Genomic DNA, 27,175 nt, shown 5'->3' with positions numbered 1-27,175 from the left:
TGGTTTAGCTTGAGAAAGGGTTAGCAAATGGAAATAGCTAGAAAAAAAAAAAAGGCAGCTTATCGAGAACCACTTACATCAACAGCAGGGGTAAGCGTTTGCCAACAGAAATTGGACTCTTTTGTGTTTAACAAAGGAAAAGCAAAAAACATGTGTCCCACCCAGCGCCCTGTGAAATCCTGCAACCCACAGAGGCAGTTACCGTGGGGCCAGTATACCTGTGGACAAACCCATATAGGGCCTATTTTTCAGCTACTTTATTTTGACACGTTTTTGGTTGTAAGTTACAAGTGATGTAATTAGGGTAAATGTTCTGAATAGGGGGTGACATACTTCGACAATACATGGAGTGTGATTAATTTTGGCATTACCACCAAGTTATCCATTTTTGGTCCTCAGAGGCTTCATCCTTGTTGCTGCTACTTAGAAAAACCTGCAGCTACATCTTATTGAGCATGTGTTATTCAACCTTGAATTAAAACCTTTAAAGTCTGACACGAAAATGTGAACTTCAGGGCAAAATTTGAATTATTCATGTCCTTTTTGATTCATCCACTTTTGTGCTTTAGAGTGTAATGCTGTTGCCCAGAGTCTATATCTTCCAGGAAGCATGATTAAATAATCAGAGAATTTTACTGGTGGACATCTATACAGGAGATTTTGAATGCATTTGTTCATGTGGCCACTAGAGGCCACACTAACTCAAAGAAAGTGTCAATGTAGGTCATTAAACCTGCTGCAGAAAACCCTTAAATGTGAGATTATTCTAGAGGAATAGGAAATAACAGATTTTTAAAAAAAATTCCCCACTAATTTAAGCTGAAGAAAATGTTCATGGCTAGATTTTTAGAATATTCTAGAGACTTCTGCCTCTGACACGATGGGAACTAAAAGTACAACCAATGTTGAAATGCGCTGTAGTATGAGTGTAAACATAGTGACACAAGGGGCTGTTTAACTGAACATTTACATGTAATTTGTGTAAATAAAGGACTTGTTGCCTCCGTACGCCGACAGGTGTAAGCAACTCGTCAACAAGTCAAACTGCTAATCACCAACATTGATATCATGCTGTCATACGAGTGCATTACATAATAAAGTATATTTTCAGTATGGTATAGTGTGTATTATTTCACTTTAGCTCGTGCAGTTTGAGGCTTTAGCAAAAGCAATGCTGTGTTTTTAAAGGTTCGTCTGTTAAATGTAAAACAAGATCGCAATAAAGCACTGGCAGAATTTTAGCAGTTTTATTTTATCCATGGTTCTTCCAAATGATGTGATAGAGGAGCCATCTGTCCTGAAAAAGTCAGGTCAGTGAAATTAATGAGCTGCCAACTTCTCCCATTTGGTCAGTAAACGAACTCAAGGATTTATTCCCAACAGTATCCAGCCCCGGGCACAAATTAAGTGCTCATTAGTAACGTTTGAAATGTAAAAGAGAAGAGAAACAGTCTCGGGTTACTGCAATTTCAGGTATTACATAACAAGAAAGACAAAAAAAAAAAAGTACAAGAAAAACTAGATCCGGAAATATCCCATCACAATATTTCTCCCGCAAAGAAATGAAACGGGCATAGAAAACCAGACATGGCATTTGTGCCCTGAAAGCTTCATCATTCTTTACAAGAAAAGCATTTAATTGTAATTTGAAACATGTAACAATGTGAGTCAAAAGTGGACAATCTGATACAATTTGTTTCTGTAAGTTAAACACGGGGTATCTTTCTCTAAGTTAATCTGAAAGTGGCTTTTAGATACAAAGCACGTTGCTTATTTCAGCAACACAACCCCACAGTTTGCACGTGTCACAACACACGCATGGCTCTACTGTAACAAAAAAAAAAAGTCTGGGTATTGAATTGACCTGCCGGTCCAGACTTATAAAACTGTTCAGTTTCAACATCTGATATATTGTCTTTATATGAAGACCAAAATCGTTGGATTCTACACAGCATCGCTACTTATTTGGAATCGAGAGTTTGGGCATTTAGAAGTTAAAAGGCACATGACATACGTTCAAAAGAATGTCAGCATTACAGTGAAAATGTCAACCAACTGACTGCTAACATCCTCTCAGAGGGTCCCTGTTAGTTAGAAACCTGCGGTGTTACCATCTGATCCTGCAGCTCCCCGAAGCTTTAAAGAGGTGTTGGTATTACGCCACAAAAAGCTCAGGAAATACAAGCGGCGTACGTCGTATTAAGTGGGAAACAAAGTTGGGAGCTGAGCAGCCAACGAACAGGATATTTCCCTCGGAAGTTGGTGGAGAAAAATCCAATTATTCCTCAATCAGATTTTTTTTTAAACAAGTGCTAGGAATTTTCAAGATCTTTGCAATCTTAGAAGATGATATGTTGGCTTTGTACACAGTTGTTTCTGGAGGCTTAACACTTTGATGAAGGTTTCGTGGAAGAAAAACCAAAGCACCCCCGTCATGGCAGCACTTGACCTCACCTCTCAAAACACATCTTAGATGCTCATCAGTTAAACATGCCTTCTTTGTCAGTATCCCCGGACCTGTATTGTGCTCATAGAAAAACTGGCTGCCTGGTGATGGCCTGAGGATGGAAAAGCTTCTCTGGTTTATCTCAAGCCAATGTTTCCCCCAAAATGTGTCCATAATGGCTCCACAGATCATGCCATTTCAGTATTCTCCATTTTCCTTGTAGAAAGGACTGACACAAAAGGTTGTTAGCAACTCGTTAGCCCTGTACTGAACACATTTCCCAGGGACTCGGGGGTGGCAGAAGAATTTCTCTTCTCAATGAAGAGAAATCCAAGTGCAGGCGCCATCAGAAATTATTAAAAAACATCTGAATGATACAAAGCTGAGACCAGAGAATGATTGACAGAAATACTGCTTAAGTGCTCCTGAGTAAAGTGTTTTGTTTTTTTTCTCGTTTTTTTTAAAAACGGGCTTCAGTTTGGTTAATTCTACGAGTCTGACTTTTAAAAAAAATAAAAAATAAATAAAATACTGTACTGTAGTTGTCATAGGAATACTGCAGCTCCAGCTCTGACAATCACCCAACTTATCAATGTGCTGAATGATCAGTTCTTGACTTTTTTTTTGTTTTTGTGCTGTTTCACCAATTTAAACCTTTTTTCCTGCACTTTCCTGCAGCATGAGAGGAGTTTTGACATCAAATGCCAGCTAACCTCCTTCTTGGTCCAACTTGAACACATCTGCATACTTTGTTCAAATACAAACGATATGGAGAGGAATTGTAGCGAGAAATAACATCAGGGCATAAACCTGTTAAAAAAAAAAAAGAAAAAAAAAAGGAAACCCTTGCTTGATAACTCCCCACCGTAAAGTTCACATCATTTAGAGAGATCGCTCATAAACTCAACACCATCTTCTCCTTCCTGCTCCTCGTAAACCAAAGCAATCTAAACTGCTGTCAACGCACCGCACACTCCGTGTCGGATAATCCAGCGCAGAATTAAACATAAATGTATCAAATCCGGACACTTTCTGGCAGTGACAGCTGCAAGAGCCACAGTAGAAAAACATCATAAATAAAGGAATGATCCCGGTTAGTCCACACTTCAGAGTCCTGCTGGCAGGCACAGTTTTTCAAAGCAAACGCTCACCTTTTGTTAAAAAGAAAAAGAAAAAAAAAAGTCCTCCTTATCCCGAAAATGATCAGTGTACACCGTAGAAAAATAAAACACAGCATTTCTTTTAAATATAAAACAGTATCTGCAAATATGATGCAAATGTGAGTTTTTGTTATCGTAGAAACGGAGAAAATGGAGGCAGGCGGATAAATCTTGCTTCCGCCGCGATGAGGTCTCTGTTGACTGGTAACAATAAGGCACTTTAGACGACCGTATCCCTCCACCGCTTTGCATCAGCACCATTAACGCGGTGGAAGATCTCGTCAGATGGGCTGGAGGGCCGAGAGCTTCACCACCTAAAGAGAGAAAAGAGGCGGAAAGTGTCAGATGGAAAATATTCAGACCGAACAGAGCTCCAAACTCAGTGCTGAGATGCGCAGGAAGGGAATCCACCACCAAAAGGGAAGGTTAAAAAAAAAAGATTTAAGAGGAGAATGTTAGAGCAGAGTGTCACATGGTGATGAATCAATTTTCATTCGCATAACTCAACGAAAAGAGATGGTATGAAGTGAAACAAAGATGCAACAAATGAGTCGACGTCCCACCAGTGAAGATAAAACAACACAGGTGCTGAATCACAGTGAACAGCTGCTTTGTTTGAGTCCAGCCGTCCAGCACTTATGCACTTCGTTTTTCTGCCAGCAGACGGCGATGTCGTTTTTGAAAAAACTCGAGTTCTGAAGAAGTTTGGACTTGTGCGTTTATCTGTACCCTTCATTTCACGTAAGTGACGTGAAATAAACCTAAATATGAATATGTGGAAGCTCATTTATACCATTAAAATTAATAAAGCAAATAAATGATAAAGTAGTTAAAGAAATGTTTAAGATATATTAATTATATTAAAATGAATTGTATCTACAGAAAGTCATCAGTTAAACTGTGACAGAAAACTCAGGAGCCTGCTGGACACACTGGACAAGTTGTATATAACAGAAAATGATTTGCTCATAAAACAGGATCGATTACTTCCCAATTAAGTCAACGAGTGGATTTTTTGTTTCGAGTCAGTGCTTACTCACTTATGGCAGATAGAAGTGTTGGAATGTGGCCCTATCTCAACAACAGACTAGACTGTCAGAAAGAAGAAAACAAGGTGAGGAGGTTAGTGTTGGGATGCAGCCGCTGTTTCAGGGAGATGGAGGGAGTTTACGGTCCGTGAAACAGAATAACTCAGCCTACAAAGTGTTGTGTCTGTACATGTACCTTCTGCCTGCTGGTCATCCAGCTCCGGATGGTCGGCACGAGGATGGAGCCGAGCAGTATCTGAGCTGGATGGTAGATCAGTAATGGGACTGAAATCAGAGACAGGTGCTCGTAGCCTTCAAACACAATCTTCAACATGGGGATACCTGGAGGGAAACAAACCGGACGGCTTGAGTCAAACGTCCAAAGATTTCGGATGAAAACTTACAGACAAATCATTCATCACCATGTTTGTTGCCCATCTCTGCAGCACAGACAAATGAGGAGACTGAACAAAGACATACGAACACCCTCTTCTTCTTCATCTCTTTCATTTCACCTCTTAATCGTTTAAACACGATTTGTTATTTTAGCACCTGTGTAATCCCAAAAAAAACGTCCTTTTGACTTTGGTTGCATGCATTTCTATGGTGGTCTATGCCCTCAGAGCAGCGAAGCAGTGAAAAGAAGGAAGGTCACACAAATAAGCAACGTGGCACCTTCCTGCAGGGTCGTGCCGAGGTGTAGTTGTCTTCCACTGATTCACTCCTTGGCTCTTACATTTGCAGCCCAAAGTGCTCGACCAGCACAGATTTCCACTCTATGCAGTGGACATGAATGTCTAATAAGGAACTAATGGACTTAAAAAGGTTACGGCCTCCATGTCATCCATTAATTTCTCATAACGTGGGGCACTCTATTGGGCACCATCCCTTAAATATTGTAAATGGAAGAAGTTGCAGAAGTTGCTATCAGTATGATGCAGTCCTCTTATTTGAGCTTCGGTCAAAAAGATCACGAATGAAACAATTTTAAAACTCTGAGCTGAAGCAGATGCTCACTTCAACTCAAACTTTATGCAACGGTGTTGACACAACTTTAATGTGTAAAGGTTTCTCTTTGACATGCAGCCAGAATCCTACCCAGAGTGAGAGACTTGTGAGTGGAGCAGAACATGATGGCGACTGTGTCAGCAGGGCTGAATCTTGAGCTGGACCTGCAGGGAAAAAACGGGTAGATAAAACCGCCATCTTTGGCTTTCTGGGTCAGGTTTATGTTTCCGCTCCCACTTGCTAGCTGTGACTACTAACTTCTGCTCATATGTTGCAAATAAGGTCATCTTTATACTCAGATCAATTGGAATTTTTAAACTAAAGAAAAAGAGCAGAGTAACTTCACCACGGGACATTCAAAGGTTTCTTCTTTGTTATGAAAGTAAAGTAGAGAAACAGAGGAGGGTGTGAAGTAGGGAGTTATGGGGGAGGAGACTCACCTGGTAGAAAAGGCAAATGTGAGCAGCATGAAGCTGACCTGGATGGAGAAGACTGCAGCAGACAACAAGAGAGGAAGGTTTCACCCTGGTGTTAGACTACATCCCACAGTTTAAAACTCTTTAGGGCAACGTCTTTTTCTCGCTTGGTTTAACTTAAAAAAAAAAAAAAAGACACTTGACTGTTTTTTACATCACCTCGTGGATAAAAGAATAAAGTAGAAACTAATGAATAATAAATAATTAAGTCAATTGATTAAAGTGTAATTCAAAGTAAATAAACAGGGGCTGGAATACAACATTGAATTAATACAGTTGGAAATTGAAGGAGACCAATTAATTTATTTCACACTCCCACAATTATAGCATAAATTAGTGTTTGGCTTTGGTTTAGTAACATTTTATTGGTGTATTGATTGATCAGTGGAGTCATTTATATATTTTTATACAGATTTCAGATTACGGCCATACATTGATGCCAGATGGAGGGACGTTGTTGAGGTAAAGAATGTGTCTACGGCCGCTGATGGAACAAAAACAAAGAACCAATTAAAAACTTACTGTTTATTATTAGTAAAAAAGGCATATTTGTCCATAATTCAAAGTTATTAAGTTGAATTACAAATAATTTTTATGCGCATCTGTAAAATTTATGCTGATGCATCATCCACGGCCCGCTTCATACTAACGTTTTAGGATATTTTGGCGTGTAGTGCCGAGTTTGAAAGGAGACAAACTTCCACGAAGAAGTGCTTCTTCAGTGAGTTTGAGAGTGACTGGAAGTACTTAATAACTTAATTGCATTTAGCCATTTCCTGAAAATAAACAGCCATGGGGACATTTCCTCATTTCATTGCCCGTTTCCCTCTAAATGAGATCACAATTCACAAAATGGCCACCATGCTGTGGGGAGATTAAACACTGGCAAAAAGAAATGGCAAACTTTGAGCTAATAAATTAAGAGATAAGTAGGGTCTTTTGCTGAGAAACGTGTTTTCATTTGATGAGTCATCCTTGGTGGCAACAGCCAAAGTTTTCAGGCTTTAGACACTGGATATCCACATGATGGATAACATTATCTGGATACATTTTCATCCATATTTCACAAAACCCTGCTAAAATGTGACTGATAAATACTCTAACTACAGGAGGAAACTAGAGAGCTTCCAGCGCCAACAAAGATTAGACTTCTATACACTCTGACTTGCAGCCACTAGAGTCGCCACCTACTGGCTACTAGAAAGAACAGCAGATTTAATGTGCTTCCATGTTGATTTCACACACAAAGAGTAGGACGTGAGACCATTATCTGAGACTTATTATCAGCAGGTACATGGGACTTTAATACAAGTCACAGGTAGAAAAACACATCAATTTAAAATGGTTTTCAATTAAATGTGATATTATGTGTGTACTGACTGATGAGGACGACCAGCAGCAGGCTGGTGGGGTCCAGCTCGATGTTGGGGTTGCTGAAGGTGTCGCAGAAGGTGGTGTAGATGATCATCAAGAGGACGGCGCTGCTGATGGCGCCAAATGGAGGCTTTTGCCTGTCCAGGAACTCCCTGAGGAAACTACGGCACACCTGCACACAGGCAAAGAAAAAGCTTACAGAGAAGCCGACAGACTCGGTCAGCGCGGCCCAAAAAAAACTTCCTACCTGACCCAGGATCAGAGGCACGACAACGGTCACGAAGAGCTGAGAGAAGATGGAGGAGAAGGGAACGGAGGATGAGGAACCGAGCTGGAGGAGAAGAAGGAACGAATGAGACAAATGAAATGAAGCATTTTGTGAAGACGCTCTGAAGGATGTCTATGCTGCCACTGCCAGTCGAGACACTTTTGACACTTCAAAACTTTGTTTTAAAAGTTTCAAAAGTCAATTTTCTGCATATATTACAGGGTTCAGAGTGTGTGACATCATCACACGTTAACCTGAACCTTCCGGGAACAGCCCCCTCTCTAAAGAAAAACAAAAACAAAACACAGATGTATTCAAGTCAGCTTAATTCGAACTGTGCTTTTTCTAGAATTATCGAGGAGACACAAGAATAGCAGAATAGTGACGGTTGAGGAAGAAATCTGTACAAAGTCATACAAAGATTGCTTGTGATATGAAAGAGGGATCACTTTGAGTGGTTTTGCTGTCCCAACAACTCCAGCAGAGTGAGATTTCTTCTCTCCAGCTGTGAGTTGATATGTTTTTCAAAATCATATCAATAATTAAATCTCGCAAACATCAAGTCTTCAGGATTTAGTCAGACTCAGTATTGGAGATGCCTAATTTGATCTGATCACCCAAAACTCAACTGAGACATCCCTGAAGTGGCTCAAACTCTTGCACGGTATGTATATATATATATATATATTTTAGAAAAGTGTATCGACTTACAAACAACAGCAGCAGCACTGGGGTCACTACGATGCCCTGCGGGACACACAGATGTGATTACAGCTCAGGATCACATTCACGTTTATCTTGACCTGCATTTAACCAGGTCCAGTTCAGACCAGCGTCTCACCAGAAAGCTTCCAAACGCCGAGTTGAAGATGGCAGCAGCCTGCACACACACACAGAAAGCAATCAGTCACCACGGAAACATCAACATGCCGACGAACTGCTCATCGCTTCTGTCAAACACTGGAAGATAATGACATGCTGAGTGTGTGTGTGTGTGTGTGTGTGTGTGTGTGTGTGTGTTACCTCGTTGCCTCCGACAGCCTTGGTGAGAATAACGGCAGAGGACACCGGAGGGGGCATGCAGCTGACAGTCTGTAACCTAGGCAACGGTAACAAGATGAAGAGGAAGGATGATGAAACAGGTGTGACTCACTTCCTGCCTCCTCCACATGCAGATGCCATGAAAAAGATGCAAGGGGGGAGGACCTCGCTTGGTGTTATTGACATGTTTGAATAATGTTAGCGACCATTTAACAGCAGACAGTTAACAGGACATGAGGGAGAACTGAAAACAGTGTTCTAATGTTTGTGAAGGGCAGGAGGCGTTTCACGCCCTTCCAGCCGCAGCTGGTCTCCTCCTCCTTCTCCTCCTCCTCCTCATCATCATTAACAGTAACGCCGGGGCTTTTCTCTCACAACTTAACAGGTACATCCTGCATCCACGTCTGTAGCAGGAAAACTTTGCTACTGGATCCCTGGACATTTTCATTTGGTCACCTAAAAACAAACAGGAGCCCCAACCTAAACCTGAGACAAACCTGAGCCTTAAAACCAAGACTGAATGTCTGGTCTAATACCCCAAAACTGGGCCTCACAACATCACACACACACACACACACACACACACACACACACACACACACACACACACACACACACACACACACACACACACACACACACACACACACACACACACACACACACACACACACACACACACACACACACACACACACACACACACACACACACACACACACACACACACACACACACACACACACACACTACACTGAGCATTGCCTGTAATAACTGTGAAAGCGGGTCTTAGTATTCATCCATAAGGCTCCCTTCAGGTACCGTCAGACTGAGCTGAACAAAGGACAGCATTCATACACACATAGGCAGGTCCTACCCTCTGAGCAGCCATTGGTCGATGGCGGTCAGGGCGAGCACCCTGAGCAGCAGCCAGACAGCGAGCGGGAAGAAGATCAGCGTGAACGACTGAACAAACAGGTGGAGGCGGACGTGCAGCAGCGCGCTCGTCAGCTCCTAACAGAAAGACAGAGAGAGAATCAGACCTGAAAAAAAAAAAAACTTCTTCCGACTGCACCTGAACACATCAGAGAGTTTCTCACCTCCGTTTTCAGCGACAGGCCGCTGTTGAAGAAGATGAGAGAGACTGCGACGTAGGCTATGGTGAACTCTGGCTTTAACGGACCTGGCACAGAGACGGAGGGAGAATTTTTACACCAATAACCATGGTAACAAGCTAACCTGGCTGATGCCCAACTTCAACATCACGTTAGAGACACATTAAATGGAACCGAAATGAATAATGAACTCCAAAAAGGGAGACTGGTTTCACAGTGGCTGCCCTTATTAGGCCTACTGATTACTGACATTCCTAAATACAATTCCACAAAATCTTACATATTATTACATATAAAAAACATAAAGAAACTGGCGGATATGACTTTATAAAGAGAAAGAGTATTTAGGTCATTCGGAATTTTTAGTATGAGATTGGCTCATGAGCTGCTTTAGGTTTCCAAAGGCTGTTTAATCAACATACCATCATCCATCCGTTCATCTCTACACGAGACTTGATATGATACAGTTCATCCACAGCTTTTTCAGTAAGCAGTTTTTGTTCCGTTTGTCACACCAGAACCGCAACACCTGATAAAACAGATGTAATCTCCTTGTTTTCACTGATGAGCGACACAGTTTTCTATTTGGTCAAGTCGACTGAGTCGTGGTGCAATCCATGGCTAAAGATGGCTAAAGATGGGGATGGAAATCAGGCTAGTGCATGTGCGTACAGTGTCAAGATGACTGAGATGCATAAAAAAAAGAGTGACGCGAACGACAAGAAATACGCAAAGAAGGCAAGTGAGTAAGAAAATAACAGAAAAAAGGCAAAATCAGAGGGAAGATGCACAAACAGGACAGTGGCTGTGCAAAAGATAAAGAAAAGTAGCCATTAAGAGAGGCACAGGGCGTTTTAGTCCCATAGGATGAAAATAAAACGTTGTTTCAAATGATGACCTATGATACAAGAAGAAACCAGAGCATTTTATGATCTGCTGTCCATGAAGCTGAGAGATGATATGAATCCCTAAAGAAATAACGTTAAGGCTACATTACTGTGAACGTTTGTGCTATTCGTGTTTGTCTACATTATTTCAGAAGAAATAACTTCAGAAGAAAGAGGTGATATTTGGTGATGCGCCAGTCTACTGCTTGTTAGCTGCCTTTAATCCAAACAGTAAGCAGTAGCAACTAATCTACGGGTGAGATATGAAGGTGTGACTGATGTGCCACTTATCAGGTCGGATAACAGCTGGGTTTTATTACCACGGAGATTAACTCCTTTCATCTTAGAGACAACTCTCCCGTTTTCCGCCTGTTCTCACATCATATACGAGCAGTGTCAGCTGGTGTCCCATGAAAAAAACAAAAAAACAACTCACTGAATTCTGAAGATGCGAAAGGAGAGCGCGCATGGTGCGTTCAAGTGTGTTGACTTTACTGCTTAATGCAACGTGTCACTCCAGGTATGATACGACGAAACCCACAGAACACGTCTAGTGCACGTAATACACTCAGTCTTTACGTGGAACTTTTGGTCCGGTGAGCTTTTAAGCCCAGCACTCTTCATCCTGTCACGATTTTAAACAAAGTTCACGCCTTAAAACGATGAGAGTTTATCTCTACAGCATTAAGTGTTACTCTGAAGGTGAAGAGTAAAAAAAAAAGAGATGTACAGCCCGCTGTACAGTAAACGCATCATTCCACGGCACAACAGAGAATTTCAGCGGGGTTTAAGCTGTGGTTAAACTCTAACTCTCACCTCCTTTGACACCGACGCTGGGCTGCAATTTGGCCGACAAGATGACCAACAGTATCCCGATGATGAACCACTCCTTCCGTAGCCTCGCCAGGAGGCCCATGTTTCAACTCTCGGGACTCACTCGCCGGCCACCCCGCCGGCCCTCCTGTCACAGCAGCTTGGGCTGAAGTTTCTGCAACTCTGCAGCTTCTTCCCTGGAGGGTTTTGTCAGAAAAAAAACAAGCAGAACAACCGAAGCTTCTTCCGGACACGTGGGTCGTAGCGCAGCCGTAATTACTGAATGAAGGGCGCAATACATTTCTGGTTTCTCAATTACCGTAACACCCATAAAAGCACAGTGACTATACGGTATGCACACCATACAAGAAAAAAGTGGCGTAATATTTTCGTATTTAGGACACAGGATACAAATAATCTATTCGGAAATTTAGGGGCCCTGTAACTTTGTGTTAACAAACATAACCACTTGAGTTAATAACCTGACACATAAACTAATTATTCATGAAGCGATATGAACAGAGAAGGATGGTTTAATCAGTGAGAGGTAGTGGTTGTTATTAACAGTAGGTTTGCAACAATACTTGAATTTCAAATTCAATATCAATAGCAAGGAAAATACTCAATACAAGTTATCTTTTTCTGTACCATTTGGTCGAAACCAGAAAAAAACTTCTGCTTTATTTTAAAGGAGAAATACCATAGGACAAAGTACTTTATGTGAAAAAACATCATCTGGTTTATTTCAAACGCAGAGGAAATTAAAAGAAAAAAAAAGGAAAATGTGTCCCTTTAAGATAAAACGTCAAGGTGAACTTTTGGATGATGTCTCGATGTCACTAATTCCAGCGACTTCCTGCAAAGTGCCAGTCCCTTGCCACGAAACAGGAAGTTGCTGTTACTTAATGTGGTATAATCCTGTACCAGCCATAGTTCTCACTACTGATGACAAGCCCCACATAAACACATTTGCTATCACTGTGCTAGATACAGAGAGTTAGACTGAGGTCACAAGTACCCCAACATTTAAACAAACTTGACATCATTTACAGAGGAAGGCATCCGATTCTAGCAGTTAAGCAGTTTTTGAGCGGAGGCTCGAAAAACTCGAGGGGAAGTCTGGAAAAGAAACTGAAACTGTCCACTAAAACCTTTAATTTCTCAGCTGGCCAACATGTGAGATGTGCTCACATTGTGATTGGAGGTGTAATGGCTTTGAAATCTCCTGGGGAAGAGAAGTCAAGGTGTTGATGCTGAACGCCACCATGTCTGTGATGTTTTCTTCGCAGTTCAATATAGATGGCTTCTCTCAAACCAGGTATACTGCTGGATGAACACCGCCAGCTCTCCCAGCTGCATTGAACTGTATATGAGATCCTCCAAAAGTACAAATTTGCCTTCAAATATCAAAACTTTACAGCCCAGCTTTGGTGTAAGTCAATTTTAATGACAAAGGTGTTTATACAAGATTCTGTTTAGTCATTAATTTGACAGTTGATGAGGTGATAAAATGTCACCGTGTGACACAGAATGAATGAGAAGTGCCAGTAGTCTATATATCTTTTTACTTACTGTAAAATGTTAATCATTGCTAATAGGAGCAGTTCAGTTCTGCGTGTTTGTCTACACTCTGCACAACAAGCTGTTGGATGTTTGTCTCATCTGATGTCAGAAAGAGTCAGAACCAGGCAGCAGCGCTTTACTTTGCAGGGTCTGCACTCAGGTCCTGGTGTCCCCTGGTCTCCTTCCAGGCCACCAGCCGTTTCAATGCAGTAGATGAGGCCGACTCCATGTCATAGCTGTATTTCCTGATCAAAGGCACAGCACACGTGCTGCCCACCATCACCTGACAGAGACAACAGACAGAAGAACAGCTGTGAACTCATCTGGAGGGACAACAAAGGTTGTTGTGGGCGACGGTGGACAAAGTCTGACTTCACAGCAGACATTTTTCCTCATCATAGTAAAAATCAATAAAATAAAATGCACAAGGAGCTAATGAGGAGAACAATAGCTCCACTATGGTTATTTTTCACAGTGATGATAACAATATTATACATTACCACCGTATCTGAGTGTCACCCATCACAGATTAAAATAAATCGGCATCCCGTGTTTATGAAGTGATAACGAGGCTTTAAAGTTCCACACCGCGTCTAAAGGTTTAAAAGGTGAACAATGCTTTCTGGTTCGCCAGATTCATTGAGTTCTGTGGATCTATAAGCAATTCAAAATGAATTCCTGTCATGAAGCCGTTCAGCTGTCTCCAGAGTTTTGGACGGAAACGACCTTTAAAAAGACTCACCTGGGCTTTCTGCAGCAGAGCTAAGTCTCCTGTGTGACAGGCGACTTCATAACCCTGCAGGAAGTAGTCGTACGCTCTGACATACTGACTCTACAGGGGAAGAGAGCGGCAGTGCTTAGTGCTTTCACAGTGTGAAATGAAACTTCTTCAGCTGCCAACTGCTCAGTTTCATTCGTTAAAAGAGACTGAACACAGTGTGTGTACATCTTTGATACCGTGTTATAGTAGATGTTTCCGAGAGTCAGACAGATATCTGCCAGCTTGTTCTGCAGTCCGCTGCTTCGAGAGATGTCTGCTGACTTCTCAAGACACTGAAGAGTCTCATCTATTTTCCCCTCGCTGTCAGACGCACACACACACACAAAAAAAAAATATCTGACTGACACAGACTGATAAACACACACATCTAAATTCATAGATGTTGAAAAAGACCCAGATGTACATAACAGGACAAAACGGACATGGAAGAATACAAACTAAAGACTAGTTTACAATGTGTTTGTTTGTGTGTGTGTGTGTGTGTGTGTGTACCTCTCTAAAGACTTGGCCATAGCCTTATAGGTCTTTACCAGTCCTTCTGCATCCTCCAATGAGCTGTAGATCTTTATACAGGTGTTGAAGAACTGGAAACACACTATTTTATTACTCTTCTTCTATGGTTCAATTACAGTTAACTACCTTTATGAAAAGACAAAGACAGAACATTTAGCTCTATGGAACAATGTCTGCTGCTTAACTTTTGGTCAGGAGGCCATTGGAAAATAGATTTTTATTCCAAAGAGCTTTTGCTTCTGGTTAAATAAATATTTGAATGAATGAATGCTCTCTGTGCTCTCTAAAACCTTTAATAACTTTCAAGGTAAACCTTCACATCACAGTTTGTGAGTTAATTCTCGGTCCATTAAAGGTCCATGCTGCTGTATCAGGCCTTTAAGGGACAAAAACAAAGAAGCAACCATCATTCAGCTCTGCAAGACCTTTAAAGGGACAGCGTGTAATAAATACTGACATCTAAAGGACAAGTTGGAGATGGTAACCATCTTTCATGCTGTCCACTTCCTACCAAGCAACAAATTGCATCTATATTGGTGGGCAAAAAGGAAGTAGAAAAGGAAAGAAAAAGAAAACAAGGCTGAGTTCTTGCATTATCCTTTACTTCTCAAGTGTGTACCCTTAAACTCCTCACAAGGCAGTATCACCGAGCACTGATTCAGTAAAATCTTGACTTAAACCCACATGACAGGTCACGATGAACCCAAACGCGGATTAATGCACTCCTGAAAATAGCAAATACGTGACATTGTTCAAAGCAACACTGATTTTTTAAAAAGACATTCTCATGGAAAGCAGCAGATTTGTGCGCTGCATTTTCAGCTTGAACCAACATGCTTGAATAGAATCAGAAATGATAACCATGTTCACACACAGTATCTTGGTTTGGGTTGACAGCTGATGAAGTCATAAAGCTCATATTTACTTGTTTGGCTTTGTCTTGGTCTCCTGAACTCTGATAGGTCAGTCCGAGTCGAAAGACTGCCTCCCCTTCAATCAGTTTGTTTTCACCTGAAACAAATAAGAACAGCTATCATAACGCATTTTAATGTTCTGTATTTCAGCCCCACCTGCTGGTTCTGTCCTGTCTTTTTTTTTTCTTCGGACTTTTCCAAACTTGTGGGCCACAACAATCTACATTCATTCTAATCTGTATTTGCATTCCAATGTATTATTAATCATTACTGCCCGCAGGAAACCTTTTACATATTTAATTATGCAGCAAAGTGGCTCTGATGATATCTGCTGGTTTGTCAATCAGGACTAAAATATCACAGAATGACGATTAAATACCTACAAACTAATGATAATCTTAAAAAAATGACCCATCAGCTTCAGTAAGAGGAGATGGATCAGCTGAAGGTTCAGATTGATCTCTTAGTTCCCGTGTCAGGTCTTTACCGGATTGTTTTCCTATTTGTCTGTCTCTCTCATGCTGTAGTCTGTAAGGTCGCCTGCGTTGGGTTTCTTTTAGGTGAGCAAAGTTGATCGTTTCGGACTTTCTTCCTGATCTGGTAACTTGTTTGTTTTCAGAGATTTGTTAGCACGGATCATCTCTATCACACAGTTTGTGATCATTCTGCTTGTTTAGTGTCTCCATTAGAAATGTGACACCATGGCCTTTATTGAGGTTGAGTGCAGGTAAATTTAAGGAGGTCATGTGACTCCACTTTGAGCACAAGTGTGGAATCACAGAGCTCTTAGCTGTGCATTATTAGTCTGTGAAAAGTTGACATTTTGGAGGGAGCATTGAGTTTTCAGCATGTTTCTTTTGTTCTCTACTTCTTCTGTTATTGTAAATCTCTCAGGACAAAACCACCAACTCTACCTAAATTTAGTGTAGATGCCTTATGAGTCAGTATGTTTCTGTGAATTTATTAGTCATCTTCTCACTTACACCTACAGCCTTCCGATATGTACTTTCAGTATGGACGCTGCTTCTACCTACACTCTGCGGCCATGCTGCAAGCCTTGTGGAGCAGCTTCAAGGCCATGTTGTAGTCTGCAGCAGCCATTGGAGCGTCAGCCAGCCAGCTGTAGATCTTCCCCAGCACTTGGCAGGCCCGGAGCCTCAGTGACAGACCGGACGAGTCCAACCAGCCTCCGTCCTCCGCCTGTTTCAGGCAAAGCTCCGCCTGCTGCCTCGCCTGCTCCAGATCATCTGCAAAAGAAGGGCACCAAAAGTTTGTATTTTCTCAGTTCGCATCTTGTTTTATTCTCCAGGTGTTTGGAGAATACTGCGGATGCTGTTCACCTTGCTGCACGTAGATGTCAGCCAGGCAGGCCAGGGCCTCTGTGGCCGGTCTGGACCTTCCTCCGTGCTCTCTGTCTGCACAGCTGTGGTAGAAGTACAAACTGACCCAGACATCCTCTGGAGCAGAGAAGTACCGGCCCAAAAGCAGACGCTCCTCACACGCAATTGTCCAGGAGCCTGGAAACAATAACCTCTAACCTTAATTATTCCAAAGAAATGCATAAGCCCACCTATCAAACTAACCTGAAATCTAAACCTGATTCTCACCTGAACCCTGATTTCCTTTACTAAATGAGAGCTGGCTGAAATGGAAACACATTGCGTACCTGTCCTTTCAGCCTGCTCGGCCCTGCTCAGGTGCAGCTTCATGGTCTCCAGTTTGTCCTGTTGTTCCTCCAGTGGTGGAGTCAGACTACTGGCTGATTCTAGTTCAGGCGTCACCCTCCGATCCTGATCCAAGCACAGCAGAGAGAAGACCTCTGAGAACGACCTGAAAGAGAGTTTTAAAAAAAAAAAAACTAAAAAAACATGTTAATAGTTGCTGAGTGTTCACAAGACCGTGGTTTGGGAGAGTTTGGGATCAAGTGAACACATGAAACGGTTCAGAGTTTTCACTATATTGTCTGGTTCCACTCAAAAACATGTAGCTGAAGGTTCTGCAAAAAAAAAAAAACAGGAACAAATATCTATCTATTCAAATTGACAGAGAACGATATACCTGTGGTAGCCATCTTGCAGCAGCTCCACACAGATGTACTGCTTTGGACTGTTTCTGAACCTGAGGCGAGAATGAAGGAAGAACACCAAACATTAAGTGTACGAGAAGCAGGTTGTTGATGTTAAGCGGGAATGATAAGAAAAGCAGGTGTCAGGGATGATGTGACTTAGAAAAGAAAAAGAGCACTGACAATTGTGCACAGCAGGTGGCAGCAGAGGACACGCAGATCTTTCTTCACAGCCATTCAGAGACCTTGCTTTCTGATCCATAAAGCTTTCAACAAAACAAACCGTTTAAGGATTTAACGCACTGTTTGACCAAAGATGGTGTCAGGTCACAAGCTGTCATGCAGAGCTGCGTTTTGTTCCCCAGTCGGATTTACAAATGAGTTTGGTGTAATATTCTTCACAAAGTTTGGAAAGGTGGAGTGCTTCAGTGCTTCAGTTCTGCCTTCATGACCTGAATCTGATCTGCACAGGAGGCTGTCAAATGAATACTTCAGTCAAAAACTTGAATCCACCTATGCAGTCATTTTAAATCGATACATGAGGCCAAACTTTTGAGAGGTGCTGTACATGTCTAAGTTGCTCTTGTTGCACTGATCAAACTCCTAAAACTGAAATGTTTTCATCAAATATTTATGGGGTTTTTTTTCATGAAACTGTACCCTTCAAAATATGCTTGTAATCTATTACTAAACACATTTGTATACTCTATTACTTGTATTGCACTACTTATTACAATTACTTGTTTTTTTCCCCCCTTGGGAATTAACAGATATCTTTTATTGCCATCACAGTCACTTGTTTTTATTGTCACCTTCCAAATGCTCAGAAGAGAGCTGCGTGGAAAAAACAGAGGGTCATGATGTCATCATGTGTGCATTTACAGGACAGTTTCCACGGTTTTCAAAATCCTAGTATCTGATTGTAAAAGGTATTACATGTCTGTTTCTGCTACAGACAAAATGGACAATGTGCTGCTTCCTGGCGGTGGTGCAGCAGGTAGTAAGGAGGCCACTCAAAATAGGTTAACTGAGCTGACAACAGTGCTTTTCCCTGTTTTTTCTCTGTCTGTGTTTGTTACTTTGTTTTTGAGATGCAGCTGCATCATGTCATGTAAGCTGAAGAGCTGCTAATGCTCATGAGTAGCTTGCATCGTTTTCTGTTGTTGCCAGATTCAGTTATTCTCTTCCGACTCTCGCACCCTGCGAACTGAGATCTGTCTATCTTAATTATTTATTGAGAAGCGTTAGTTACTGCACTCTAACCGACTCAATTAAAGTGTCTGACACATTACTACGGAGGAGGGGGGGCAGTATGCTCGTAGGCCGAGATGAGCTGAGATGGAATTATTGTATGTAGGCTAGGTAAAGAAGGAGGAGAAAGGATTTGGTTTTTCTTTGGTTTGCAGGGGTTCTCATTAGCCCACTGGCTCTCCAGGTCTGTGCGCCAAGACGGGGGAACACCTGGACCTGGTTACCATGGAAACTGAACTTACAGGGCAATGTCTTTCTTGGACAAGAGTGGAGGCGATTCATCCGAAACCCCGCTGGTTCTGAAGAACGCCTTTGGCAGTCTCCTCCTGCTGAACACACACACACACACACACACACACACAGACAAGATTATATCTTGATTCGCGTTCTTTTTCAGAGGATGTGAAGCCAAGTCTGCGTCCCAAAACTGAGTGACTCACAGTACTGTGAGAGAGAGGCCAAAAACGCTCCCACAATATGAGCTTGTGTGATCTGATTTATTTACTCACAAAATGAGCGATACATACACACACACATCATTAATAAGTCAAAATGCAAGTTGATAAGTCCTGACCTTCTTTATGTAATACATTATACGTGTAATGTACAGTACAGCGTATAAAGTATTGTATTTAACTGCCATTTCTACATTCATCTCAGCAGTCCCTGCCATCTTGCATCTTTACTTACTTTACTTTTCAATCTTGACCTGTTATTTCTTGCCTGTATATGCTTTCTCATGGCATGTGATAAACAATCATATGTTTATGAGTGCATATCTGACTCCTCTTGAACCTCTGTGAGTTTTGTGCCACGACAGAGAGACATTTGACATCAGGTCGGATTCGGCCAAAAAAAACTTTCAAACACATTCAGTCCAGATTCTCTTAAAAAAAAAAAAAAAGAAAGTTGAGTTTTTCTTTGAGAGTTTACTCTCCATTATGTTTATCTTATGGCTGTTTAAACATGAATAAAATTTCTCTGGCTAGCGCACTCACATGGGCTCCTATCTCCTTTTTATAGTCGGGGTTCATGGACTTTCTCTGAGTCATTGAATCCTCACTTTTGAATCCTCCTGTTTTTTTAGGTTGTTACAGATGTTTTGAGCCATTTTTGATTTAGCTACCATAAACTTTTATGAGAAAAGGCTTCTCCTCATGTGTCACTTTCTGTCTGTATGACTTCTTTGTTTTAAATCCCATGGCTGTGCGCTACCTGAGCTGAGGACTTCTCTGAGAATTGTTGCTATTCGTCTTAATTTCTGGTAGAAGCAGCTCATGGGGTCGGGGTGCTTCAGCTGCATTCATCTTCACCTGTCAAGTCACAGAACAGTATTTCATATTTTAATAACGCACAGAGAGGCTATATAAAACTGTTTTTCATTGTTTATGCTAATTGCTTGCATGTGCGACATTGTACTGCTGAACTATTAATCCACTATGAACCCTAATCCACTGAAGAAGTGGTTGAAAGCTAAAGGAAATATCAGTGAGAGAGACTCTAAATTGTTATACTTCTGTCAAACAGCAGCTGCAGAAGTCTACAGAACAACACAACTGTACGTCTGAAATAACACTGAAAAAGGATGCTCGTGACACTAGAAGTCACATAAAAATCCAGAAAGTGAGCTGGAATATCGATTAACTGGACCAAACACCGGATAATATTCAATACTGAAACTCTAAAAGACATCAGCAGGCTTATTTTGGAGCTGAGCAATATTGTTATCATCACCTATGGCGTTATATGTTAGATACCCGTCTACCGCATGTGACGCTACTACAACAAAAAAATGTTAACAACAAATCATGAAAAACCGACGTAAATACGTGTCATTATGAAGCTCTGCATGTCCTCATAGCTTAAAAAAAGTTTTTTTTTCAACGACACCGACGTACTGTGTAAAGAAAACACAGACAAAGGGATAAAAACAGAAAGACGAACATACCGCACAACTTTTCTTTAAAAGCTTCAACCGTAGCCAAAGTTCGAGTTGCGTCGTCACCATGGCAACGGCAGCAGGTCCGCATTCCAACAGAAGGTGCTGCAGAAGTGGAGCGTTCATGTCTGGTTCCATTCAGAAAAATAGCTGTTTGTTTCAGTTAAAAGCACGAGGGGGGACTCGCTAACGTGACAGGACGCATGACAAGCCCATTTGTTCTCTTCTTTTTTTTGGTGACTTTTACTTTTGTTGAACAAATCTGAAGTAGAATATGAACAAAAAAAAAAAACACCCACTCTCACATTTATCATTGATTTGAATTAAATTAAATGACCAACCTAATTTCCAGAAACGTTCATAAATCTTCTGGAATGCAATACCAACTTACATCTAGAATTTGATTTGTTTGACCTTTATTTAATAGGAAAGTATTTCAGTGTCTTCAGTGAGCGACTTCACTGCGGTTAGATATTATGACAAACTTACATTCTGATGCCAGCATCACAACCAAAGACAGAAAAGTTTTTAGAAAGTACAAGTAACACATTTCTGAAAGTTGCTAGAACAAGAAGATCAACTGGTGACAGATAAGAGTGTCAAGACTGGGTATAAAATGAGCATTCGCCAAAGGCTTGATCCTTCCAAACAAGATGGGTCATGGCTAGAATAATATTTCTCAATACAAAATAGTAAATAACTCTGGTCTTTCAACATCTATAGAGCATAATACTTTGAACAGATGAAAGGATTCTAGGTAAATTCCAGTGTATGAAGGCCAAGAACAGAAACCATTGTTTGATATCCTCCAAGCTCTCAGGCAGCACAGCATATGAAACTGTCATGCCACCAGGATCAATATAACCAAATGAGCTTAGGAGTACCTTGAAAAAACATTTTCACAAGCAAGGAAGAAGGAACATATCAACTCTTTGCAAAAATGCAGCTATTCGATATGTTTGGGGCATCACGAAGAAGAACAAAGCAATGTTGAGCAGCTGCAATCTTGCATTCAGCAAGAATGGACAGATTCCATCTGGAAAACTGCAAAAATCAGTATCCTTGGTCTCCAGAAAAATCATCAGGTTTTTTCTTTCAGAAAACCTCCCAACTTTCCTGCAAACATCTGTGTAGCATCCGTACAGCATCATCTAAGCTCTTAGAAAAAAAAAGGAGAAAAGAATAAAAACAAATGATTTAATTCACCCGGCAGCAGAGGATGCTGCTGAGCAAGGATGATGTTCATTAATCAAGGTGTAAAAGAAGACTCTTCACAGTCCACCATTTTTTCATAGTTTCATTCACTCAGCCTGAATTCATGTCATAGGATTAAGTACAATGATTATTGTCATTGTGCCTCCAGGTAAGAGTCCAAGAAACGTTATCAAGACATTGACTATCATCTTTAAAATTACAGGAAGGTGATATTTCTGCCAAGAAGGTGGGAGATAAACAACACATCAAGCTGAATACACGTACTGACAGTGTGTAAAACGCCCTCATCAGCCTCATCATCTGTACCACAAACACAAATGTTTTCTTGCCTAGTTGTCTTGTTCAGGGCAGATGTTGGTCTTCGGTTCTTAGAGAGAAACTTTCCACCAACTTTAACCACAACTGGATGGAAACTCTCTCATAGTGTGACTGCGCTCCCCTTGCGGTGGTGGACGAGTTTCTTTTCTTCAAAGAGCTCTTAATAAAGTCTCACAATCAGAGTGGAAATCAGCAGCAGCTGAGCATGACTGTTTCCGGGCTCACTGAGTATCTGGAACTGATTTATTCTTTGAATTTGGCTTGTTTGTTCCTTTCATTCTAATTAGTTTCAAGAGTAATTTGTCTATTAACCAGCAGTGCTTTTGAAGAGAGAAGTGAGAATAACACAACCCCCTCTCCATGATACTCCCACAACAAGAGACTAATAACATAAAGAGTTGGTGGTCTAAGAAGCTGAGAAATACTGTCTCTGGTTCAAATAAAAGCATTTGGTCTTTAAAGTTACAATATATCGTATACAAGTATACAATATACCGTAATAGAGCCAGGAAGGAGTCTAATCAAGCAAATTTAACTAAATAAATCTTCTTGTTTCTCTCATTTGCCTGGCTGAAACTTCTGCTCTCACGCCAAACATAGTCCGGTTCACAGAGATAATGGTGGCAAACAGAACTCTCAAAAATGTGAGTTATCTTCAAATAGGTCATTGGTTTCACATGGAGGTGTAGAAAAGAAGGTCTACGGAAATAGTCATCCTTATCATTTGTTGATGTAGAAGACACTGAAATGGCATCAGCCACATCTTTTACACATAACCCGGTCTGAGATTCAAATTCCCTGAAGCCAGAGAGACCAAGGAAATGTTTTCTTTATCTGAACCAGAGTTTTGTTCTGTTCCTAAAGACCTCCTCACCGTGCATGTTTTAGATGTCACACCATAGACACACCTGATTGAAATGGGTCACCTCATCAGCACAGAAAAAATTTAGGGCCAGGCTAAAGATACACCAATTCAAATTCAGACAGCATCCCGAACCTAATTCCAAGCACTGAGGAGATACTATCACTGCCATTACATCATGTAAAGGAAAAAAAATTCCCACAATTCCTCAAATTGTTTTAAGTGCTTAAACTTCAGCTCATGAAGTGTAACTGTGAAGTTGATTGGCATGATAACCATGACTCAGTGTATTTATCCAAAGAATGAGGACAAAGAACGCCCTGGAGCGTCATTGTCCTGCAAAATGTATCCTGGGAGGTGTTAATGCAGGTCTCACCTTCATGCATTTGACAGGCAAAGGTGACTCATATTAAGTTCTCAAGCACTCTGGAGGAAAACATTAAAAAGTAAATTAAGAGGGGTGCAAGCATAAAAACCCCTATTTTTACTCCCAACTCATCACATACTGACATTTGGTCAGGATCCCACATCGCCATGGCAGTGTGGACAATGTTGGCAAAGCTTTCTGCAATGAAACGTGTTTTATAGTACATGTTAAAGCCAAACTTTAATATTTTTCTAACCCAGTTTAAGTCATTTTAATACCTGATTTTAAGTGCTTTTTATGAGTAGTAACTATTGGTGCAGCCAATGAATCACTTACCACCTCTATGCATCTGCAGAGACATCAAAGCTGTTGACCAGACCTCAAGAAGTAATGAGATTTTAAATGAGGATGTGTTACAAACAACGAGTCCTCCAACTGTAGCTGTCATGTAGGTAGATTGTTCATACCCCTCAATAGGGCTCATGACGGCATCCTGTAAAGTACTACACCTCTGGTACAACTTCCAGGGAGGAAACACAACTTATTTTAGTGTTTCATTGTCAGAGCAGACATCATTCTCAAGTTTACGACTGATTTTTTTAATGCACAAGATGAAAAAGCGTATGTGTAATGATGAGCTTAGAGTATGAGCTCTGCTCAGGTTCACTGAGACTGAGGAGCCTCAAGCTCGGCTGATTCATAAGTTTTTAACCTTCCAAGCAGCCAGTTCGTGGACCAAAACACTTGATTAAACAAGTGAATGTTGGACTCATGCCAACCCAAAAAACACAACTCCAAATTATGGGCAATGGTGTTCTGTAACTGCTTGAGGTGTTCACTTTAGTTATAGATTATGGACTACTTTAGCAATATGGTTGTGCAAGACAGCAGAAGATGAGGAAGAGGATAATGAAATCTCAATGATTCTCATTTTGAAATAGTTTTACACTGATTAAAACATAGTTAGCAATATCAAATTGCATTCCTGCTTATGAATCCATTTCTTAAGTACTTTAGGCTGTATCACATTGTCTTCCAGTCATTTTTGACCAGGATCTTTTGGTCCACATATCAAAAAGGTGCCTGCAGTGTCTCTCTTTTAACCAGAATGAACCAAATCAATAAAGTTCTGTCCTAAACTGAGGCTGAAAAACATGGTACATGACTTATTACTTTTTGGCTAGATAGCTGCAATGCCGTTTTAGCTGGGTATCCAAATCATTTCCTTAGATTATTTCAGATGACTGGTGCTGCGATGAGGGATACTTTTTCTCCTCTTTTAGCTTAGTGCTTCCCTGTAAAATTTAGAAAAGAAAGTAAAATCTTCCTTACAACTGACAAAAACCTTAACAACTGAGCTCCATTTTCAATATCAATAATCTTGTAACCCTAATCAACCAACAACAACTCTTTGTTCCCAGAATTTTCAACTCATTTCTTTCATTTAAAGCCTGTGTCCTTCCTTTCTTGCTTTTCTCTGTAAAGCCCTATGGCTTGTGTTCGACTGAGTGATGAAGAAGAAGAATCCAAACTGATGCAAACAACAATGCACGTCACATTTAGATTCAGTCGCAGTCATCTGCTGCCTTTGGGCTTGAAGCCAGTGTGTTAAGTGTGTGCTCAAGTGCCAGGGAGGCAATCATCATCTGGCCGCATGGTTCAAGTCACGTAGAACTTTCATCTTATCTCTGAGTTTATTGTAATAAATAAACAACACACACAGACCCAGATGCTGACGCACCACATATCTCCACTGATAAAGACTACACAGGCTTCTCCTTAAAACAAATTTAGCTCTGACAGCAGCTGTCCAGAGTCAAAGGTTAGAACAGAGTCATGTATAAATAATTTAGATAACTGATACATGTGCGCTGCAGATGTGTAAACTCAACATGCACTGCATGTTGTTCATTCAGGACCAACACCGTCTGTGAGGATGCATGGCAGATGTGCCAGTATAAAACCCAGTGTAGAGAACAGAGCACAAGCTGAAGATGTTAGGTGTGCTGGGCTGAGAGGATATACTAGCTTTTAATTATGTTTTGTGCCTATATGATATATCCTGCATCCTGGTCTTGAGGAATAGTTCTCCAGGCATTCTGAAGGTCTTCTGAAGTTTTTTATTTGGACATTGACAGCCAAAGATAACACAGTTTGACCGACATAAAGAAGTATTTATTTGATTCCCAAAGAGCTGAAAGCTGAAAACTTGGCATATCTCAGCATGGTGTGCAGTGTGTTATTGGAAAAGAAAATAGAGGAGCAACTCGAAAATTGGGGAAAGAAATCCTGTGTTTGCGACTGGCTGCTTGTAACAAGGTGCCTACAGATAGAATTTATAATAGCTTCTCTGCTAAGTTCTCTCCTATGTGTGGACAAAACACTGGTTCATCAAAGGAAGTACATTCTTGGCCTTATGGCATTGAAGGTGGAGGAGATGTTATCTGGAGAGATGAGTCTTCCACAGATTCTTGATGGTAGAGAGAGTCATCCCTATTTTCATTTCTTATCCTTGGTAGATCGTACCACCATCGATTATAAATGAGAAAACAGTTTGGACCGAGACCGGAATGGTTGCACAAGACGACAACCCTGAAAGGAATGCCGAGGTCAAGAATGAGCAAAAGCCTGTATGAGTGAGCTTAAAATTACTCTGCAGGCAAGAAGCAGTGACTTAAATTTGATTCGGGCAGCCAGTTGAGTTCAGTGAGCTGGGACCATGTTCCCTTTTTTTTTTCGTTGATCAATCACCAGATGTGCCTCTAAGTACTAGACCAGCTGTATGGGTGTCACTATTTATGCTGGGAGACTTGCCAGAGGAGCACTGAAGCAATCAGGAAAGGGGATAACAATCAACCAGGAGTTGGAAGGCATAATGAGTCATTTTACTCGTACTTCAAAGTGAAAGTCAAAGCAACATGACTGAGAGACTGACGCTACCTGGATGGACAAGTTTAAGTGGTCATCAGTCACATTCCAAGTTCCTCATAGTCTTGATTAGGGAGATTGATAAAGAGGACATTCTTATTTTGATATTGGGTTGGATAGATGATGAGCTGGGATGACATTTATCTAAATTTTATCTTCCTTTAATACTGACAAATTGATTGGCATTCTAACATAATGGGATATTTCAAAGTCAAAGTCAGAATCACTTCATGGCATTCGTTTCTAGTTAAACTGTTATTAATCATCGTATATTACATTGTTTTTAGAATGCTTTTGGTACCCTACAAAACATCCAAAATTGGCAAGTATTAAACTCATGGTTGACACACTTGAATCATAAAGGAAAGGGGTTTCAGAGACGTAGAGTAATGTATGCAAGCTCTAATAAAGTGGGTCTGCAGTCTGGCATCACTTGTGTTCAAACACTTGTGACGCAGTAATAAAGTTTACAACCTCAATTTCCACAACATTGTTTTGTCAACCGACTCTTAAGTGGGAAATCTGGCCTGGTGTCAGTTACCCTCAGCATGTCTAAGTGTGTCAGACAGTAAAAGTTCAGAGTCACTTCGTGTCTTCAGGGTTTATGAGATGTTCCACTGTAACCGAGCAAAGACGAGAGGAAGAAGCGGGGAGGAAGGACGGGAGAGGAGGAGACGAGGGGCAACAATAGAGGAGGAGGGAAGCTGAAAATGCTGCCGATGAAAGATGACAGTGGAGGGAGGGGGTGGAGGGGAAGGAAGGAGGAGAGAAGAGTGAGAAGGGGGTGAGTAATAGAGGGAGGGAGAGTAAAAACCGAGCTCGATAAGACTTGGTTAGTTTTGT

General features: G+C 41.1%; 2 protein-coding genes across 3 annotated transcripts; both read right to left on the bottom strand.

Annotated features, from left to right (window-relative positions):
• Positions 1-1,231: 1,231 nt before the first annotated feature.
• On the bottom strand, positions 1,232-11,814 carry slc10a7 (solute carrier family 10 member 7). Of its 2 annotated transcripts, XM_072375893.1 has the most exons (13): positions 11,620-11,814; positions 9,902-9,984; positions 9,679-9,815; positions 8,784-8,859; positions 8,602-8,640; positions 8,472-8,507; positions 7,740-7,823; positions 7,499-7,664; positions 6,083-6,134; positions 5,733-5,806; positions 4,831-4,976; positions 4,647-4,698; positions 1,232-3,920 (listed from the first exon to the last, which is right to left on the bottom strand). In XM_072375893.1, the coding sequence occupies exons 1-12, from the start codon at positions 11,717-11,719 to the stop codon at positions 4,678-4,680; spliced, it is 1,014 nt and encodes a 337-aa protein (XP_072231994.1). In that variant the 5' UTR covers positions 11,720-11,814; the 3' UTR covers positions 1,232-3,920; positions 4,647-4,677. The 2 variants fall into 2 exon arrangements, with proteins under 2 accessions (XP_072231994.1, XP_072231993.1); XM_072375892.1 differs by lacking the exon at positions 4,647-4,698.
• A 618-nt stretch (positions 11,815-12,432) lies between these two features.
• On the bottom strand, positions 12,433-20,010 carry ttc29 (tetratricopeptide repeat domain 29). Its single transcript, XM_072376183.1, has 12 exons — positions 19,919-20,010; positions 18,946-19,032; positions 17,446-17,505; positions 17,054-17,217; positions 16,728-16,904; positions 16,422-16,634; positions 15,875-15,991; positions 15,399-15,484; positions 14,453-14,544; positions 14,137-14,260; positions 13,922-14,011; positions 12,433-13,462 (listed from the first exon to the last, which is right to left on the bottom strand). Exons 1-12 carry the CDS (start codon positions 20,008-20,010, stop codon positions 13,316-13,318), a joined length of 1,449 nt encoding a protein of 482 aa, XP_072232284.1. The 3' UTR covers positions 12,433-13,315.
• Between the last annotated feature and the right edge of the window lie 7,165 nt (positions 20,011-27,175).

The sequence above is a fragment of the Leuresthes tenuis genome, unplaced genomic scaffold, assembly GCF_036924035.1.
Source record: "Leuresthes tenuis unplaced genomic scaffold, fLeuTen1.0.hap1 SCAF_22, whole genome shotgun sequence".
Lineage (NCBI taxonomy): Eukaryota > Metazoa > Chordata > Actinopteri > Atheriniformes > Atherinopsidae > Leuresthes > Leuresthes tenuis.
Note: the sequence above shows the minus strand (reverse complement) of the source record. Positions and strands in the feature narration are given on the sequence as shown.

What these genes read in the sequence shown, in the direction of transcription:
- ttc29 (XM_072376183.1), bottom strand. Translation starts at nt 20,010, where the DNA reads ATGAATGCAGCTGAAGCACCCCGACCCCATGAGCTGCTTCTACCAGAA. An exon ending in CGAGCAGGCTGAAAGGACAG is followed by an intron (nt 16,905 to 17,053) that starts GTACGCAATGTG and finishes TATTGTTTCCAG; the next exon opens with GCTCCTGGACAATTGCGTGT. An exon ending in CTCTGCTGCAGAAAGCCCAG is followed by an intron (nt 13,463 to 13,921) that starts GTGAGTCTTTTT and finishes TGTCTCTGTCAG; the next exon opens with GTGATGGTGGGCAGCACGTG.
- slc10a7 (XM_072375892.1), bottom strand. Translation starts at nt 11,719, where the DNA reads ATGGGCCTCCTGGCGAGGCTACGGAAGGAGTGGTTCATCATCGGGATA. An exon ending in CGGCGTTTGGAAGCTTTCTG is followed by an intron (nt 8,508 to 8,601) that starts GTGAGACGCTGG and finishes TGTGTCCCGCAG; the next exon opens with GGCATCGTAGTGACCCCAGT. An exon ending in CAGTGCTGCTGCTGTTGTTT is followed by an intron (nt 7,824 to 8,471) that starts GTAAGTCGATAC and finishes CTTCTCCTCCAG; the next exon opens with CTCGGTTCCTCATCCTCCGT.